Genomic DNA, 16,597 nt, shown 5'->3' on the forward strand with positions numbered 1-16,597 from the left:
TGGGGCCCAGGCAGACTGGAGCAGAGGGGGAGCAGGCTGGACAGGAGGTAGGGGCACTGAGCCCTCCAAGGCTGTCAAAGCTGGGGGACGTTAGTACAGTGCCTCTACTACGTGGAGAAAAGGCCTTTCTTCTGGGGACAAGGGTGTCACAGTTTAGGGTCTGGCCTACTCACAGCATCCTTCGCTTTCCTGGCTCACTTTCTCAGAGGAGAGGGACAGGGGAGTCATTCTAACCAAATTGGGAGGCCTGGAATGTCTTGCAGAGGCAAGGGAAGGGGCTGCATGGACAGGAGGTCAGATAGAGCAGATTACAGTGTGAGGGCCCCTAGCCTCGAGCATAGGGAACTTCACCTGGTGGGCCCCTGAATGCACAAGGGGGTCCATGAACCCCTGGGGTAGAATGCAGATTTTGTGCATAGAAGCATTGGTCTATGATGAGGGCCCACAGCTGTCATCAGATTCTCACAAAGGGATTCAGGACCAAGAAAAGTTAAGAACACTTCTCCCGTCCAATCGCCTCATGTTACAGACGGGAAAACCTAGGTCCTAAACAGGACTCAAGGTCACAGCCTAATTGAGGTAATAACCCAGCAGCACAGCGTAACAACTGTGAATAGTCCTATGATGGAAATATCATCACAGCCTTTGAATTTCACATCAACCTCTTGATAGAAGAGGAGACGCAGGCCCCAAGAGGTTAAGTAATTTGCTCCTGAGGCTTCCGAGCTCATCTGGGCGGCTCACTCCCTTGCCCTAAAACCTCCTACAGAACCAGGTCCAGGCTTCCTGAACTGGCATTCCCCACACACAGGTCCTTACGTCCCAGCACACATAGACGCACATGTCGCTGGCACATGCTGGTTTACTCCACCTGTCTGGTGGGCACCGCACTGGGGACTTCTCAGCCCCAGGCTGTTCTGCTATAGTCCCTCTACTCCCAAGCCATCCTCCAAGGGCCAGCTCCTAAGGGCCACCTCCCCAACCAGCCTGGCCCCGTGCCTTTGCCCTCCAGCAATACTGTGGATCGTGTCCGGAGCGCACAAGTCCCTGCCCTCCACGGAGGTGAGCTGTGCCACGTCTCTAGCCCCACCCTGGGGCAGACGCAGCAGGGCCATAGAAGCAGCTGGAAGGAAAGGCTGAGTGGCAGGATGGAGCAGCAGTGGGGGCCAGTTTATCCTTAGAGGTAGCCAGGTAGCCGTGGACGTGCCCGACTGCTGCTCTCCAACCCCAAGCCCCTGCCTGGCACTCTCTGAACCACTGATACAAACTGACATCCTCAGCCCCTTCTTACCAGACTCAGAGTTGGTGGCAGCAACTGGCATGGTGAGGTCTGCAAGGGCTCTGCAGTGTCTCTCCTGGAGGAGGGGAGGAAAACGAATGAGAAGGAACAATGGCACGGCAATGGGGAAGGAACGGCGGTGGGGGGGGGGGAGAGGGGGTTCCCCTCAGGATCAGAGCATTACCCAGAGACTATATGATCCCACAGGAAGGCAGGAAGAGCACGTATTACATGCCCATTCCTCCAAGGAGGAGGAGATGAAGGATCAGAGAGGTTCGTTGCTTTGCCTAAGGTCACAGAGCTAATATAGAGAGCTACAATGAAAACCCGGGATCTTAACTGTTTCTGTCTGCCATCTGTCCTTTATTCATTTATTTTTTTTTTGAGGGGGGAGGGTAAGAGTCCAGAATTTGAGGCAAAAGCAGGAAAGATGGGCATTCCCAGGCTGTAAGCTGTGTGAAGTCAAGATCTACACCTGTTTTATTTTGCTTCTGGAACCTAGACGTAGCCAGTGGAGATGCTCTACAATCGTTCGTCTGTCTGGCCGACAGAAATGAAGTCATGCCTTCCCAAGCCCTCTCTGACTTCCTCTTTCTCCCTTTGCCTCTTTTTAGCCCAGAGCTGGGGCAAGGAAAGCAGTGGGCTCCCCAGTCTCCAGTGGGGGGCGGGGTGTGTGCAAGGGAGCCACCCACTACCTTTTCCTCCCTTCGCCTTCCTGGGCACTTGCTGCTGGTGAAAACCCTAATTCCCAGTTGCCGTGACAACTAGAGGCAGTGAGTGGCTCCCAGCAGGGGTGGGGGAGAGGAGGGAAGCAGCTGGCAGTGCCCACTTTAGGACTGAATGCCTGCTGGGCCCTGGGCGTAGGGAGCCACACCTTCACCTCCCCCTAAAAAAAGGGCTCTCCCCAGAGGGACCAATACCAGATTTTAATACAACCCTCCCTGGTCCCATGCCTGCCACCCCCAGGCCAGAGCTGGTCACCTGAGCTCAGGTAGCAGAAATTACAAAGACTCGGGGAAGACTTCGCTTCCTCCTGGATCTGCCCCTTAAAGACATGGAAGAAAGGAGTTTTAGGGGAGAAGAAGGGCACCCCCCCCCCCGAGGTTAGCACCCAGGCTGGGAGAAATGCCCAGCATCTACTGTGCCAGCCAGTGCCCCCACGCCAACCCCTGCTGTCCGGATTCCTTCCCTCCTCCCCCATCCAAAGTCCTGACCACCTGGAACCTGGGGCATTCTCCTGGCTGGTGCCGTTCTCCCCGACAGTTATTGGCAGAGGGGACTCCAGACATCTTCCTTCCTTAGAGAGCGGAAGGTGAGAAGAGGCAGGGAGGATTCTGTCCCCTGGAGTCTTGCCCAGCCTGCCTGGGTTTTTCTCTGGGTAATCCGTTCCCACAGCATCGGCTAGCTCTTCCCCACCCCCACCCAGGCCTCTGAGAGGGCGGGGCCTGGCTTGTGCCCACATGAGAACAGCAGTGCCAGGCAAGCCAGGCTGGCTCTGGGCCAAGGTCCGGGGCCCAGGCTTCTGGGAACGCGCTCCTCGGCTCCCAAAAGCCTGCGCCTAGGTGTCCTCTCACCCCTACCTCCAGACCATCCACACCACCCAGGGTCAGTAGGTGATGCGGACCCCTCCGTCAATACACATACAAAGAGATGTTGAGGAGAAAGGTCTGACAAAGGAGCTTTGAAGACCGGTAGATCGTGGGGAGGGGTAGACAGCCTAAAGGATGGGGGTCTAGGGACGTGCGGACCTGCACGCACCGACAATCAGAGAGCCCCAGCCCCACCGGCTCGGCCCTAACCCGCCGGGCGCTAGGACCTGGGGGAAGGGGGGCGTGTTGCGAGCCATCAAAGAAGGCTCTTTGCAAGCGCGCCCGCGGGAGTCTAGGGGATGAGGTCACTGACTGGATGCCCCCCGCCTCACTCCCCCCGCCCCTTAGTTGACCTAACTTTCTGACCCCGGCTCCTCGCTCCTGGCACCGATCCCCTCCCAGGTCTCCAGGCCGTAGCCCTGGCCTTCGACCCCGACCCGCCCCCGCTACAGCCTGGGAGGCGAAAGAAGCAGCGCGCCCCCCTTCCCAGGACCCCTTCCCAGGGTAGGTTGAAGTGTTGACCTCCCAAGGGGGTCTGAGGGGCCACGGGGACCCACGCAACCTCTGTCTCGCGCCCCCACCCCCCGGAAGCGCTAACAGCGCGGTTCTTACGTAATGCCCGGCTCCAAAGTCCCCCGAATCCGCACGGCCCCCGAAGAGGCCTCGCGGATACCGGAGCCTCGCTCAGCTCACCAGCTCTGAGCCCGATGTCACTTTACAGCCCTAACCGCGGGGGCAGCATCACGGGACACCGGGCTTTGATTTCTCCCTAGAAGCCCCCCGAGAGAGGAAGGGAGGAGGGAGGTGGAGAGGGAGGGGACGGACCCGAGGGAAGGGACCCGGGGAAAACCGGACCCAGAGAATAGGGCCCCAAGTGCTGTACCTGCACGAAGAGGAAGCAAGGACCTTGGGGTGAGCGCTGGCCCAGGGGTGGGGGGGGGGGCGCCTACCTGCGCCCCGGGGAGCCCGTAGCTCGGTGCGGCTCCAGCGCAACCCGGCTCTCCGCGTTTATTGCTTGTCAATCGTTACCCTGGCTCTTAAAGCGGCGAGGCCTCCTCTGCGCGAGGGGGCGGAGACGGAGAGGGGAGAGGAAGGGAGGGGGATACGGACGTCGCGGGAAAGGCCGGAGAAAGTAGCCTTCCCGAGCGGCTGGAGGGTAGGCGGGGAGGTGGTGGTTTGGGAGACACCGCACAGCCCAAGACCCCCTGCTCTCTTTCCACTCGGGGAAGCACAGGCTGGGACCTGTACCCACCCGTGTCCCTCGGCGCCCAGAGATCCCTTAAAAGGGCGATGGTGAAAGATTGCTCCCTTCTCTCCGCTTAGACCCGCGCTCCAGTTTCAGGCGGGCCTCGCCTCTCCCCGCTATCCTGCTCCCCGCTTCGGAAAAGGGAACAGGAGTTCCCTTTAGGGAGATTCCCCAAGGGGCAAGAGACCCATCCCCAGAGGGTCTCGGGCTCAGGGGCAGCTTCCAAGGACTCGAATGGTGGATAGCTGGATCCCAGCCACTCTGGAAGAATTTGCAAAAATGGGGGAAATGTCTTCCAGGAGTAGTTTGAGATCTTATTTTAAGTCTGGATCGGAGAGCTAGTCCATACCCTTCCTAAGGAATAGGGAAAGAAGTAACTTGCTATCCGTCTTCAGAGTTCCATCTCAAGAAGCAAATAAAGTGTTAAACCCAGTTAGTTGCCTGCCTTAGCCCAGCCTCTGGCTCCACCCCAGACCTGCTTGTAAAAGACAGTGTATGGCCTTGAATACTTGGAAGTTCAGCCTGGAGACCATCCTTGGTTTAAAGGGCTGAGCATTTGGGGCCAGCCACGGTACCTTTCTGACTTCAGTGTTCTCCCACCCCCTCCAATTGCCTTCCGGAATATGCAGAGATTATCCCTCTTTCTTGCTAGCTGGGATCCTAATGTCAGAAATGGAACGAAGCTCCTGGCTGTCTCCGTGGTGGTGCTTGCGGCTCTTGATCTCTGGGTTGGAAGTTTAAGTCCCACTTTGAGTGTCAAAATTATTTTTTTAAAAATCTTAAAGAAGAAAGAAAGAAAGGGGCGCCTGGGTGCTCAGTCCGTTAAGTCTCTGCTTCTTGATTTCAGCTCAAGTCATGATCTCATGTGAGATCAAGCCCCAAGTCAGCTCTGCGCTGACAGCTAGCTTTTTTTTTTTTTTTCTCTCCCCCTCTCTCTCTGCCGGTCCCTGACTTGCACGTGCACGCTCTCGCTCTCAAGATAAACATTTTAAATGAGAGAGAGAGAGAGAGAGAGAGAGAGAGAGAAATGGGCTACATCCTGGAATCTTGCTTGGAAATCTCAGAAATGGGCTTGACTTGTCATTCCATCCAGGGAGCAGGAGACTGGCCCCAGGGCCCCAAGAGACTCAGTTCACCCCTGATGAGCTCTGGAGGGCTCTTGGTTATATAGGTATAGGGAAAAGGCATAACACCAGGCCAAACTCTGCTGAAAGCCATGAGCATCCATGCTCTCCACGCTTACTGAGGGAGGAGAAGAAAGGTAGTTAGCGACCCCAGATGGTGAAGACTGGAATTGCAGGCTTCAGTTGCCAACCAGAAGCTTGCTGGAGCACGGTTGTCAACCCCCTCCTCAGCCCTCAAACCAGAAGATCCTCCTAATTCAACTCAGAAAAAAAGTCCCCTTCCCATTATGAAGGCTACCCTCCACTGTCACCTGTCCACGTCTGAGCAGAGAATCACTCAGCTCATTGCATTTGGTTGGGAAGTGGAAGGATCTTGAATCCCTCCGAAATATTAATTACTTCTTTTCAATCAGGCAGCTATTATGCCATAGCAACCCATAACAAACCTTCAATTCCATTCAGGATCCCCAAGACAAGGTGGAATCCCAGACGCTGGCCCACGAGGGAGGTGGAGCCCAATTTGTTATTTTTACCAGCTGCTTTCCCCCACATACACACCCCAGTCAACAAGTATCTTTCTAAAAGGGACTTACAGAATGCCAGCCCCTCACATCTTTTTAGGACCTTACAATTGATAAGCTGATTCTCACAACAGCCCGGTGAGGTTCTGGTGTGGGGAGAAGAGCTTCTTGATGCAGAGTAGGATGCTCCTATTCTGTTTCAGACAAGGGGCCAGCTTCCATCATACCGAGTCAGATGCCAGCTTGGATGCCAGGTTCAGTGACTCCTGATCTCCTGGAGCTCACAGACTGGGGTGGGGATCGGGGAGGCGGGGGGTGCCTGGTGGTATAGTTGAATGTCATAACAGAGGTACAGTAAGCGGTCCCCAAGGAATGAGAGGTACTACTGGTGGGAGATAGAGTAGCTGAGAAGGGAAGCCGGTTGGAGAGGTTCACAACGCATCCCATGCCAGTCAGTGGCTGCCCACCGTGCTGGGAAAAGGGGGAAAGGGCGAGGGGGATAGAGTCTTCTCTGTGGTCTGTAATTAGTTCGGCCTTCCAGCCTCCGCAGGTCACAAGGGTGCAGGCAGTGTCTCTGCTTCCCCTAAAATCAAGGCTTTCCTCTGGTGGATGTTGATCCCAGGGCTTTGGGAATCAGGACACAGAGAGCGGCTGTTGTGAGTTTCAGGCAGCTCTCGCGCGGTGTAGAGTGATGTTACACTCCCGATAATGGCCAGCAGGGGCCGCCAACAGCTATCCCAAGTCTGTCTACACCCAACCGCTTCAACTTCTCACCCCCCACCGCTGCAATTTGCCAGTCTTGTTCTGGAAATCTTTCCTATTGGCTATATCTCTCAATAAAATAAATAAATAGATAAACAAACAAACAAACAAACAAGTTTGAAACTCTCACTGCGTATATATACGTGGGTGATGTGTGTGTCCCAGGCCAGTTACCTCTCTGGGTCTCAATTTTTTTCATGTGTACAATGGGCATAACAGCCTCCACCTTGGGAGAGGACAGATGTAAAGTGGCTGCCACAATGCAAGGCACACAGAAAGTGCTCCGAAAATGTTCCCCTTTGGGTCTGGGCCGAAGAGGCTCTAGCAAGGTGCCCTCTGGGCCGTGGATGTTTAATCTCTGCCTCTGGATATCTGGTGTGCCCATAACTGGCCTCAGGTCCTCCAGGGCATGGGACATCCCAGGGCTTCTGGCTCCCCAGGTATTTGGTATGGATTGTGTGTCCTCTTCCCGCTGCCCACACAACCATTGGTGGCACCTTGCCCAGCCCTGTCTGTGCCACCCACTTCTCTTTTCCTCTTCTTCCTCCATTTCCCCCACCAGGGTGCCGAGGGCTTTGCTGTGGACACCATATCAGGGGGCCAGGAATAAGTAGCCCATCACCAGAGTGGGGACGAGCTTGCAAAAGGCAGTGCAGACCTTAAGAGTGGGAGAGAGTCTTGCTAGCCACCCCAGTAGCCCCCAAACCCAATATCCATTGCTGGAGACCCTCGTAAACCGATTACGCCTTGGACTGCTCCTGTAGACCTGGACAGGCAGGGATGAGGGGCCAAAGGGGGAGAGAATGGAGGGAGGCTATAGACAGTGGGAACATACGTATGCCCTGTGGGCTGTGTGAGGCACTTGAGTTGTTGTTTAGAGACAGAAAGAAAGGAGAGAGGGGTGTCCCTGCTTGAATCGGTGACCTGGAAGAGGGCTGCGTGTGCGGGCGTGCATGCACGCACCCACACCCTGGGCCAAGGGAGCACTTGCAGAGTGGGGCTGGGGCAGAGACAGAAGGGACGGGGGCCGTGGAGATCATTAGGGCGGCTTGCTGGGAGACTTCAGGCAAGACCAGTTTGGCCTGGGCTGGGTAATATCCATCTCACAGGCTCTGTATAGACTGGAGCGGGTGACCCACATAAAAGTGCTTTGTGAACCATGGCAGTGTTGCTCAGGGCATGCCCTGGCCATGGCCCCTTCCCGGGAATGCAGGGAGGCCCCAGGCCCCGATCCGTTTTCTGCCCCTCCCATGACACACACAGCAAAGGCTCTTCGCCCCCAGCCCTGCTTGGCTCCAACTGCTCAGCTCCAAGCCTCCCCACCACCATCTTCTCCTGCCCTCCGCATCGGGGTTTAGCCACACTGGGCCCACGATGTGCACTCTCCTGTCTGAGGTCACCACTTTCGGGGTCACAGCTAACACGCGAAGCCTGCTTTGCCCCGAGCTGTCTCTAGTGCCTGCCGTGAGAATTGAACTCTGACAGCACCAAAGTGCCCCAGCCTCCTCCTACTTCCTGGGCCAGATGGCCAGATGGGCCCTATTCCATTCTTCCTGGGGGAGGAGGAGAGATAGTATGAAATTAGGAGAAGTGGGGTAGCTCTTTCCTTTCCACTGTGTCTGGGGCATTTGCCTAGTCACTTCACCCCCACTGCTGAGATTTGCCTCCTTTTAATTTTCAGAAAGCTTATTCATAATTCAAAGCTTTATCCTGCACTCGTGGGCTGCCGCTCCGTGCTCCAACCACGATCTGCACCACAGCGGCCTTTGTGAACCTTCGGCCCGCAACAGTTCCAGTCCCTTCGCCCGTATACATGCCTTTGGTCCTCATAACAACTCGTCGAGAGGCGGACTACTATGACCCCGTTTTACAGATGAAGGCACTGGGGGCCACAGAGACTAAGAAATTTGCCCAGAGGCGTTCCACTGCTAGGTGATGGAGCGGCGATTTGGCCCCAGGTCGTGCGGCCTCAGGCTCCACCGTAGATGCTGCGCCTTACTTCATAGGTACTATTTCTGGCTTTCATTTCTTCGTAGATGAAGAAATGAAAGGTTAGACGAGTTCAGTGACTTGTCTGCCCAGGATCGCACAGCAAGCAAGTGGCAGAGCTAAGCTTTAGCAGGTTTTGTTAGTAAAGAAACTTGCTTAGTTTTCTATAAATTGTTCTCCAGTCTACAAAAATATGGTAACTCACAGAAACTGCTGCACTTACATAACATTTAAATGCGACTTAATTTAAGACAGTGCATAAAATTATCAGCATTACAAGAAATTAACTTCTAGACACAGTTTGTAGTCTTTCTAGCTAATCCTTCGCTGTTATCCGTCACAGCTTAAAGTAATCTTGAATTTGTCTAGGCTTGATTAAAATACTTTTGCGAGTGGGTCCTAAATCTTTTATTAACTTGGCATCCGACCCTGGGCTTGAGAACAGCTGAGCAGTTCTCAAGAGTGGCTAGCAGTGAAGCCCTAAGGCAAGAACCTCCTGGCTTTTAGAGACTTAGAGACCCCCTTCCTCCTCGAGTGCAGAAAACCTGGCTACTTGGCCTTGGCTTTTCTCATCTACAAAATGGGAGGTTTGGGAACTGGAATCCGTTTCCTGAATTCCCTTCCCACTCCATCAAAATACGTATCCAAGCTGACAACTTCCCACTCTGCTCATAAAGGGGCTAACAACCTTCTCTCTCTTTTTTTTAATTTTTAAAAAATGTTTTAATTTACTTTTTAAGGAGAGAGACAGAGCATGAGCAGGGGAGGGGCAGAGACAGAGGGAGACACAGAATCCGAAGCAGGCTCCAGGCTCTGAGCTGTCAGCACAGAGCCCGATGCAGGGCTCGAACTCACGAACCGTGAGATCGTGACCTGAGCAGAAGTCAGACGCTTAACCGACTGAGCCACCCAGGCGCCCCCCAAAACCCTCAGGCTTCCGGCCCCAAGTCCCCAACAGGGATTTCCAAGAGGTGGTATCTTGGTAGATCGTTCTTGAACTATTAACTAGTCCATTCGAGAAGTACCTACTCCCACTACTGTGAGGTTCTTTGAAGATAGTGACTATATCTCATTGACTACTGTAACTCCAGCACCTAAAGCCCTGCCTGCCATCAGGTGGGTGATCGATTACACAGTGCGGACTCTGGGGGGCAGGACCGTATAGTGGTAGTTGGAAAGTCCTCCGGGTCATTCCAGTGTACAGCCAAGGGTGGGAATAGGTAAGGGATCATCATCAGACGATGGGCCTGGCGTGCGGACGGGTGAGGACTGCCAGGCTAGTTAGTGGATATCTGCCTCTCGATATCCGGATATCCTCTCTGCAGAGGAGCCAAGGACCCCGGGGTAGGGCAGGGAGGGGACGGGGGAGGCTTCGCAGAAAAGGAACGGCCAGAAAGGAGTCCCACCTGGGACTGTGCCGGGCAGAAGGGTGGAAGATGCTCATTCTAGATAGCAGGGACAAGCAAGGCCTGGGGTACGAAAGTGCAGAGCTGTTCGGGAGGCCACTGGAGTCTTAACAGGCGGAGGGTTGGACAGGTACGTTGAGGGAAAAACCCGCCCACGAGCAGGTGATGTTGCTAAAGAGAGTGGGTGGAAAAACCAACTTCCAGGACAGGGGAATGATAAACCGATGGTCAGTACATCCTCATCCAGGGACAATTCTACTCAGCAATAAAAAAAAAAAAAAAAATGGCCGATGTGCCTGGCAATGCAAAAAAATGTCAAAAACGTTATGCTGAGTGGAAGAAGCCAGACAAAAAGAACAGACTGTTTGACGCCATTTATACGAAGTCGGAAACAGGCAAAACTAATCTATAGAGATCAAATCACTAGTCATTTGGGGCCAGATGAACTGGAAAGGGGCAGGGGCGAACCAGCTCAGGCGATGGAAATGTTCTGTGTCTTGACTGTGGGGGTGGTTACACATTTGTCAAAACTCATCCGCCTGTACACTTCAAATAGGCGAATTTTATTGTGTTTAAATTATACTCCTATAAAATTGTGTTTGAAGGCTTTGTGTGTTTTTTTAAGTGGGCTGTGGTCACATTGTGAGAGACCTCAAACGTCATGCTAAGAAGTTTTGGTTTAATCCAGGAAATAATGGAAGGCTTGTTAGCCAAAGTTTTTTTTTTTTTTTTTTTCAGTTTGCTTTGGTTTGGCTCAGTAACAAGTAAAAATCCGATTTAAGACCAGATGAAGCAAAAGAGGAGGGTTCTCTGAAGGGTCCTTGGACAATTCACAAAATTCAAGGAAGACTTGGGGGCGGAAGCCTGAGAATCCTTCTCTCAGCTTCGTCTCCCAATAGCCCCATGACCTAGCCCTGGTGTTTCCCCCGTAGCTGAGGACACCATGATCAGAGAAGCAAAGCGACTTGTCTAGGGACACACAGCCAACGAGCGATTATGCCAGGCTTGGAACCCAGGTCCTTCTGATACCAGTGCCTGTGTCTTGACCACCAGACCTGGAGGAACAGGGAAGAGTTTACTCAAAAAGGCGTCTAGGAGAAACAGAGCCAAGCAGATGGAGGGAGAATGGAAAGGGGGGGAGGGGGCGCAGAGCATGGCGAGAAACCCCACTCAGAGTCGGGAGTAGCTGACAGGCCAAGGGACTGAGAAGTGATCGAGGGGAACTCCGAACTGCAGATGGCCTGAATCCCGAGGGACAGAGACAGGGTGGCTTTCCAAGAAGCTGGGACCGCTTCTCCAGATCTGAGACAGTCCTGAGCTTGCATCTCAGCCCCACTAGCCTTGGGTAGTCTCATAACTTCTCTGAGTCCGTTTCCTCAAACGCAAAAGCAGTTGATGATGCCTGAGCAACTGCAGTGATTATCAGTTATTAGTAAATAAATAGATAAGATACTCGGCAGGGCTATGAGGACTGTGATAATATTCTGTGATTGTGATAATAATATTCAGTGCTTTCTGCCTCCTTCCCCAGCCTGCTCACCCCATCAAGCATTTTCTCTTCTTCTGCCAGGAAGGAGGGTAGAGGAACACCATCCCTCAGAAACGTGACAGTTCCTGGAATGAGTGAGTGAGTGGAGAAGAGTGAGGGACTGAGAGTGAAAGCCCTGGGGTTTGTAAGGGCAGTTTGGGTCCTCAAAGCCAAGGCTGCACGAGGACACATCATTTGAGCTCTTTCAGGCACGGGGTCATCAACAGTGGGCTTGTGCCTAGATGAAATAAAAGATAGCCTGTTTGTGGGCACCCGGGTGGCTAGCCAGTTAAGCATCCAACTCTTGATTTTGGCTCAGGTCATGATCTCACGGTTCCTGAGTTCGAGCCAGTACTTGGGAGTCTCTCTCTGCTCTGCCCTCGCTTGAGCAAGGGCATGCTATCTCTCTCTCTCTCTCTCTCTCTCTCTCTCTCTCTATCTCTCAAAATAAACTAACTTATATATATGGCCCATTTGTTGGGATTTGATGTCTACATCTGATACCTACATTTGATGTCTACACTGATATCTACATCTCTCCTCCCAATCTGCACTATGGAATTTTATCATAGGAGCCTCATTTCTTTTTCTTGAGAGTCTTGGCTCTGTGGGAACGCAGTCCCGTCTCACTTGGCTGCTGAACCATCGCAGAAACTTCGGTGACATTGACATTGAGTTTCTCATCCCTTCCCCCAAGGGAGAAGTGAGGATGGGGCAGAGGGTGCTTCCCTGAGTGGGGGGGGCTCACGTCATTGTGTCCCAGAAGCTCCCCAAGGGCTTCAGCTACATCATCCTACTCAACTGCTCACAACAACCCCAAGGCTATTGGTGCGGTCAGCTCCATTTCACAGGTGAGGATGCGGAGGCTCAGGGGAGATAACGCCCCTTAATCAGGGTCACACGCCAGGAAGTGGTAAAGTGAGGATTCCTACCCAGAAGCCCCTGCTCTTCCTACTGAGTCCCTTCTGGGGGCGGGGAGCAGGGAGACAGGGACTGGCATGAAAAAGCTTCAGTCCGCTTTTTACAACCCCGCCACAGAAAAGCAGCACCATTGGGCAGGTAGAGGGGCCCTGACGGGCCGCACGGCCCAAGCTCTGTGACCTGAGGCAGCTCAAGGCCTGAGTTCATCACTGAGGCAGCCAAGGCCCGCCACACTTAAGAAAGTTCTGCAGGTCTCCCATCAGGGTCTCCAAGGTGGCTACACAGGCCGTGAAAATCCCCCGGATGAGCAGCAGGGCTTGCAATCCTAAAGGCAGAAACCTTAACTTCACCCATGCCCCTGCCAGCAGCCCTGAAACCAGGAGTAGGGCTGCTGAGGCCCCGGCTGGGGGGGGGGGGGGGGAAGCGCACCTGGTCTCTCAGCACAGCCCCCTCCCAACCCCAAGAACAGTCCCTGGGCAAAGCTCAGCCCCTTCTCAACCCCAGAGACTGTCCCTCCCTAGAATCTTTAGACTCCAAGCAAAAACGTGACCCTCCTCCCCAGTGCCTCCCGCCTCCGCGGCCCACACCTCTGGGCCCCCGGCAGGAACTGTGCCCGGGGTCGGGACAGCTGGCAGTCCATGTGCTTCCACCCCCGCTTTCTCCCTGTTCCCAACTCCCAGGTTAGGACACAGGGGCGGGAGGAAGCCGAGCTGGGGTGGGGGGACCTTAGCGGGGAAGGGGGCATGGATATAAAGAGCCCCGGGGGATCCTGGACAGATGCTCTTCCGCTGTGCCGCTCTGCGCCTGCCCAGAACCATGGTAATGTCTGATGGCCAAGTCCGGGACCCCTGTCAGCTGTGCTCTCCAGGAGCTTGGGGACGGAGGCTGGCACCAAGGGCCCTTCCCTAGGCACTAAGGGCATGAAGGAGTGAGGCCAGGGCAGCCCTTCTGCCAATCTGATGGCCAGAACAGCTGCCAGGGTCTCCTGCCCCTGCTTTGGGCAGGGAGGATGAGGGGCGTGCCTGGTCAAGAGAGGGCTGAAGGTCCCAGAGGCCCTGGAGGGTGTGTATTAAGTGAATGGGCATCACAGTCTGTGAGTCACCAGACGTGCGCGTGGGTCGCCAGCACAAAATTCTCCGTGCACAGCTGGGGGCATACGTGGGGATCCCGGGGCGGGCTTTCCAGGATGTGGCCACATTAGGCATTCACGTAACATGTTTTATTGAGCACCTGCGAAGCGTCAGGCACTGTTCTAGGTGCTTGTGCTACATCCGTGAGCAAAACAGGCAAAAGGCCCAGGGGTGATGGTGCTTCCACTGGCCGGGGGCGGGGCGTGCCTCTTGGGAGAGATGAAGACAATTTTTAAAAGCACAGAATATAAAGGTTAAAAGTGAAATGGAAGGGGAAAGTAGAACCAGATGAAGGGATGGGCTGCAATTGTAAACAGGGGTAGGACCCATTTAGGAGGTTGATTTTGAGCTGATGCCCAAGGCGGGGAGGAAGTTGGCCCTGCGGACCCCTGGAGGACGTCTTCCAGGCCCTGGAGAACGGCCCGTCTGGCATTTTTGAGGAACAGCAAGGAGGAGAGAGAGACAGAGACAGAGAGAGAGAGAGGTTGGAGGGGGGAAGCTGACCGCTGGCTCCACGCAGTCCTCCCAGTCCATCCGAGGGCGCGCGTCCCGGTTCATGCCCGCCAGCCGCGTTTCCCCGGTGCTTTGCGCGCGCAGACGCATCACTGCGGGTCCAGCTGCACCCCTCTCGGTCGGGACACCTGGGCACCGGGATGTCCCTGACGGCCTCGAGCGCCTGTGTGCGTCCCAGAGGCAGACGCGCCGCTGAGCGTGACCGCCGGCGCGGGGCTCGCCCACCCGGCCACGGGGCCCCCCGAGTGGGCGTCACGTGACATGCCCCTCCCCCGCGCCTCTGTCTGCCCCCCCCCCCAGACGCCGTCTCTGCGCTGCGCGTGCGCACTGGTCCTGGTGTGCTTGCTGCCGCTGCTGCTGCTGCGGCCCCTGGGCGCCCTGGGCGAGGAACTGCGGCTGCCGCAGCCCCCCCCCCGCCCCCCCCCCCCGGGCCCAGGGCGGCCGATTGGCTCTCCAACTTCGCCCACTTCAACAAGTACCTGGAGAAGCTCTTCAACAGCAGGTGGGCGGGGTGGGGGGAGAGAGCGGGAGGGAGGACGGAGGGGGTGGGGGAGGAAACGGACGCCACCCGCACCCCCACCCACCAATCCTGGCCGCCCCGTGATCTGTGCAAAGACGTGTGTTCCCCAGCGTGAAGTCTAAGGACCCCCAAGAAATCGAGAAACGTTCAAAACCCCAAGAATGCCGCGAACACCACAAAAAGTCCACCAGCAAACACCGTGAAACCGCTACCAGAGAATGCTAGGAAACCTCCCCAACAGAACACCGGGAAACCCTAACCACTGACCTCCTCCCAGGGCCCCAGGTAGGAGAGCCTGGGCAGGCTGGCACCGATCGATCGATCGATCGATCGGGAGCTGCAGAACTGGGGGCAGGTTGGGCTGGAGGGAGAGGAAGCCCCTGGGGTGGGGGTGGGGATACCGGGGCCGCAGGGACTTCCTTCTCCAGGCCGGGCCTTGACCTCTAGATGCCTGGCTCAAGTCTCCTCGCCCGCCGACCCGCTTTATATTCCGCGAGGAGCCTTAACTCCTACCTGCCCACCTCCCCCACCCCCAGTGAGAACAATAAAGAGAAATCTTTCTACGGCTTTGGTGACTTCTGGGGGGTGACTTCTGGGGGCCATAGGCTGAAGGGGACCTGTCCTTCAAGGGGGAGAGGGGACCCTGAAGCGCCTACTGCGAGTGAAAAAGACTCCCCTGCGGTTCTTCCCCGCCTTCTCCCTGCAGCCCAGCCACCTGCCCTCACCTTACACACATGCACCATTAGGGGGGGCTCTAACTAGAGGGCGAGCAGAGGTGAGAGGAGCCGGTCCCAGCAACCTCAAAGGAGGGGCTTCAGCCATGATCCCCCCCCCCCCCACCACCACACACACAGAAGCTTTGATGCTAGCCCAGATGTCCGTGTTGGCACAGGAACAAGCCGCAGTGCCTTTGCCTGCCCCTCAGGGTAAAGAATGTGTCCTGCCTTTCCTTGCAGGTCTGCCTCAGCCCCTCTGGCGATGAGCAGAGCAGAGGAAGAGGCAGGAGCCCAGCCCGGGGCCTGTCCCTGAGAAGCTGGGTGCCAGGGTGCCACTCTCCTCTGGGGGCTGGTGGCCATCGGAAGACCTGGGCAGGGGCAGGGGCTGCCAGCAGCAGATGCACCTCTCCTGAGCCAATTCTCACACATAAGTGTGTCCTGAGCAGGATCCTAATTCCTGCCCCGGGGAAGTGTCTACCTCTCTCCCTGTTCAGAGCCTATCCCCTTAGCTGCCAGAGAAAATTCTGGGGCTTTGGCCTCCGTCATCTAAACTGAGACTTTGTTCTGCTGAAACCGGCCCCCTCCCATCCACCCACTTGGGTTTGAGAATCACCTTCAGCCATGCCTTTGCCTCATAGCTGCCACACACACACACACACACACACACACACACATACACCCTATCCCATCCCACCTACTCAAGGTGTCCAAGAAGGACAAGGGCTGGAGAAGGCCACTGGGGCCCACCGAGACTCGAGACTTATCCTCAGTGCAGGCCTCCTTGGGCAGAATCCGGGTCCTCAGCCTCATGGAACCAGAGTGTGGAAGCCGAAGACTGGACTCCTGGGGGTGGCTGGAACTCTCGGCTAACCCAGCCTCCTCCCAGAAGGCCGACTCCCCCTGCGGCCTCCCCTCCTGCAGCTGCGTGAGCAGCTCCTACACCAGGATTTCACTACTTCTCAGGACAAGTTCTCTCTAAGTTTCTGGTCCTCCCAAGACGTTTCCTTCTCATCAAGGAAAGCCTGCCCTCCAGAGCCCCATCCAGGAGCCACGCGGAGTTCACCGTCACCCTCTTCCAGAAAGTGCAGCTTCGCGAGTTTGAAACACGTTTCCTCTCTGCTCATCTTTCTACATGCTTCGTGGATGCAGCTGGTTGGCCGGGACCTGCAGACCAGTCTGCCCCTCAAAGGCTCCCATTTACTAAGCATTTACCTGGGTCGAGGACCACGCTAAGTGTTCTATATGTGTTAGTTCACATCACGCTCACGACAACCCTGTCATCCTTCCCACTCTACAGATGAGGAATCTGAGGCTCAGAGAGATTATAGCCCTGCCCCAAAGCACACAGACAGA

General features: G+C 55.5%; 1 protein-coding gene and 1 long non-coding RNA gene across 8 annotated transcripts in view; one reads left to right on the forward strand and one right to left on the reverse strand.

The window, feature by feature from the left end:
- The window catches only part of MPP2 (MAGUK p55 scaffold protein 2), a 28,645-nt gene extending 24,706 nt beyond the window's left edge, over positions 1 to 3,939 (reverse strand). Inside the window, exons 1-3 of one of the 7 annotated variants that reach the window (XM_023243611.2) lie at positions 3,819 to 3,939; positions 2,261 to 2,324; positions 1,292 to 1,355 (exon numbers count right to left, since the gene is read on the reverse strand). In XM_023243611.2, the coding sequence (XP_023099379.1) occupies positions 1,292 to 1,322 (31 nt within the window). In that variant the 5' untranslated portion in view covers positions 1,323 to 1,355; positions 2,261 to 2,324; positions 3,819 to 3,939. Of the gene's footprint in view, positions 1 to 1,291; positions 1,356 to 2,260; positions 2,325 to 2,496; positions 3,198 to 3,480; positions 3,730 to 3,751 lie in introns of those variants that run through there. The other 6 variants (XM_045044511.1, XM_023243610.2, XM_023243614.2 and 3 more) reach the window with 6 other exon arrangements.
- Positions 3,940 to 14,418: 10,479 nt separating this feature from the next.
- LOC109494382 lies at positions 14,419 to 15,095 on the forward strand. The gene is made up of 2 exons (XR_002738125.2): positions 14,419 to 14,510; positions 14,639 to 15,095. It is a non-coding gene; the product is annotated as an uncharacterized LOC109494382 (long non-coding RNA).
- Positions 15,096 to 16,597: the final 1,502 nt, after the last annotated feature.

Source organism: Felis catus, chromosome E1 (assembly GCF_018350175.1).
Source record: "Felis catus isolate Fca126 chromosome E1, F.catus_Fca126_mat1.0, whole genome shotgun sequence".
Taxonomy (NCBI): Eukaryota; Metazoa; Chordata; class Mammalia; order Carnivora; family Felidae; genus Felis; species Felis catus.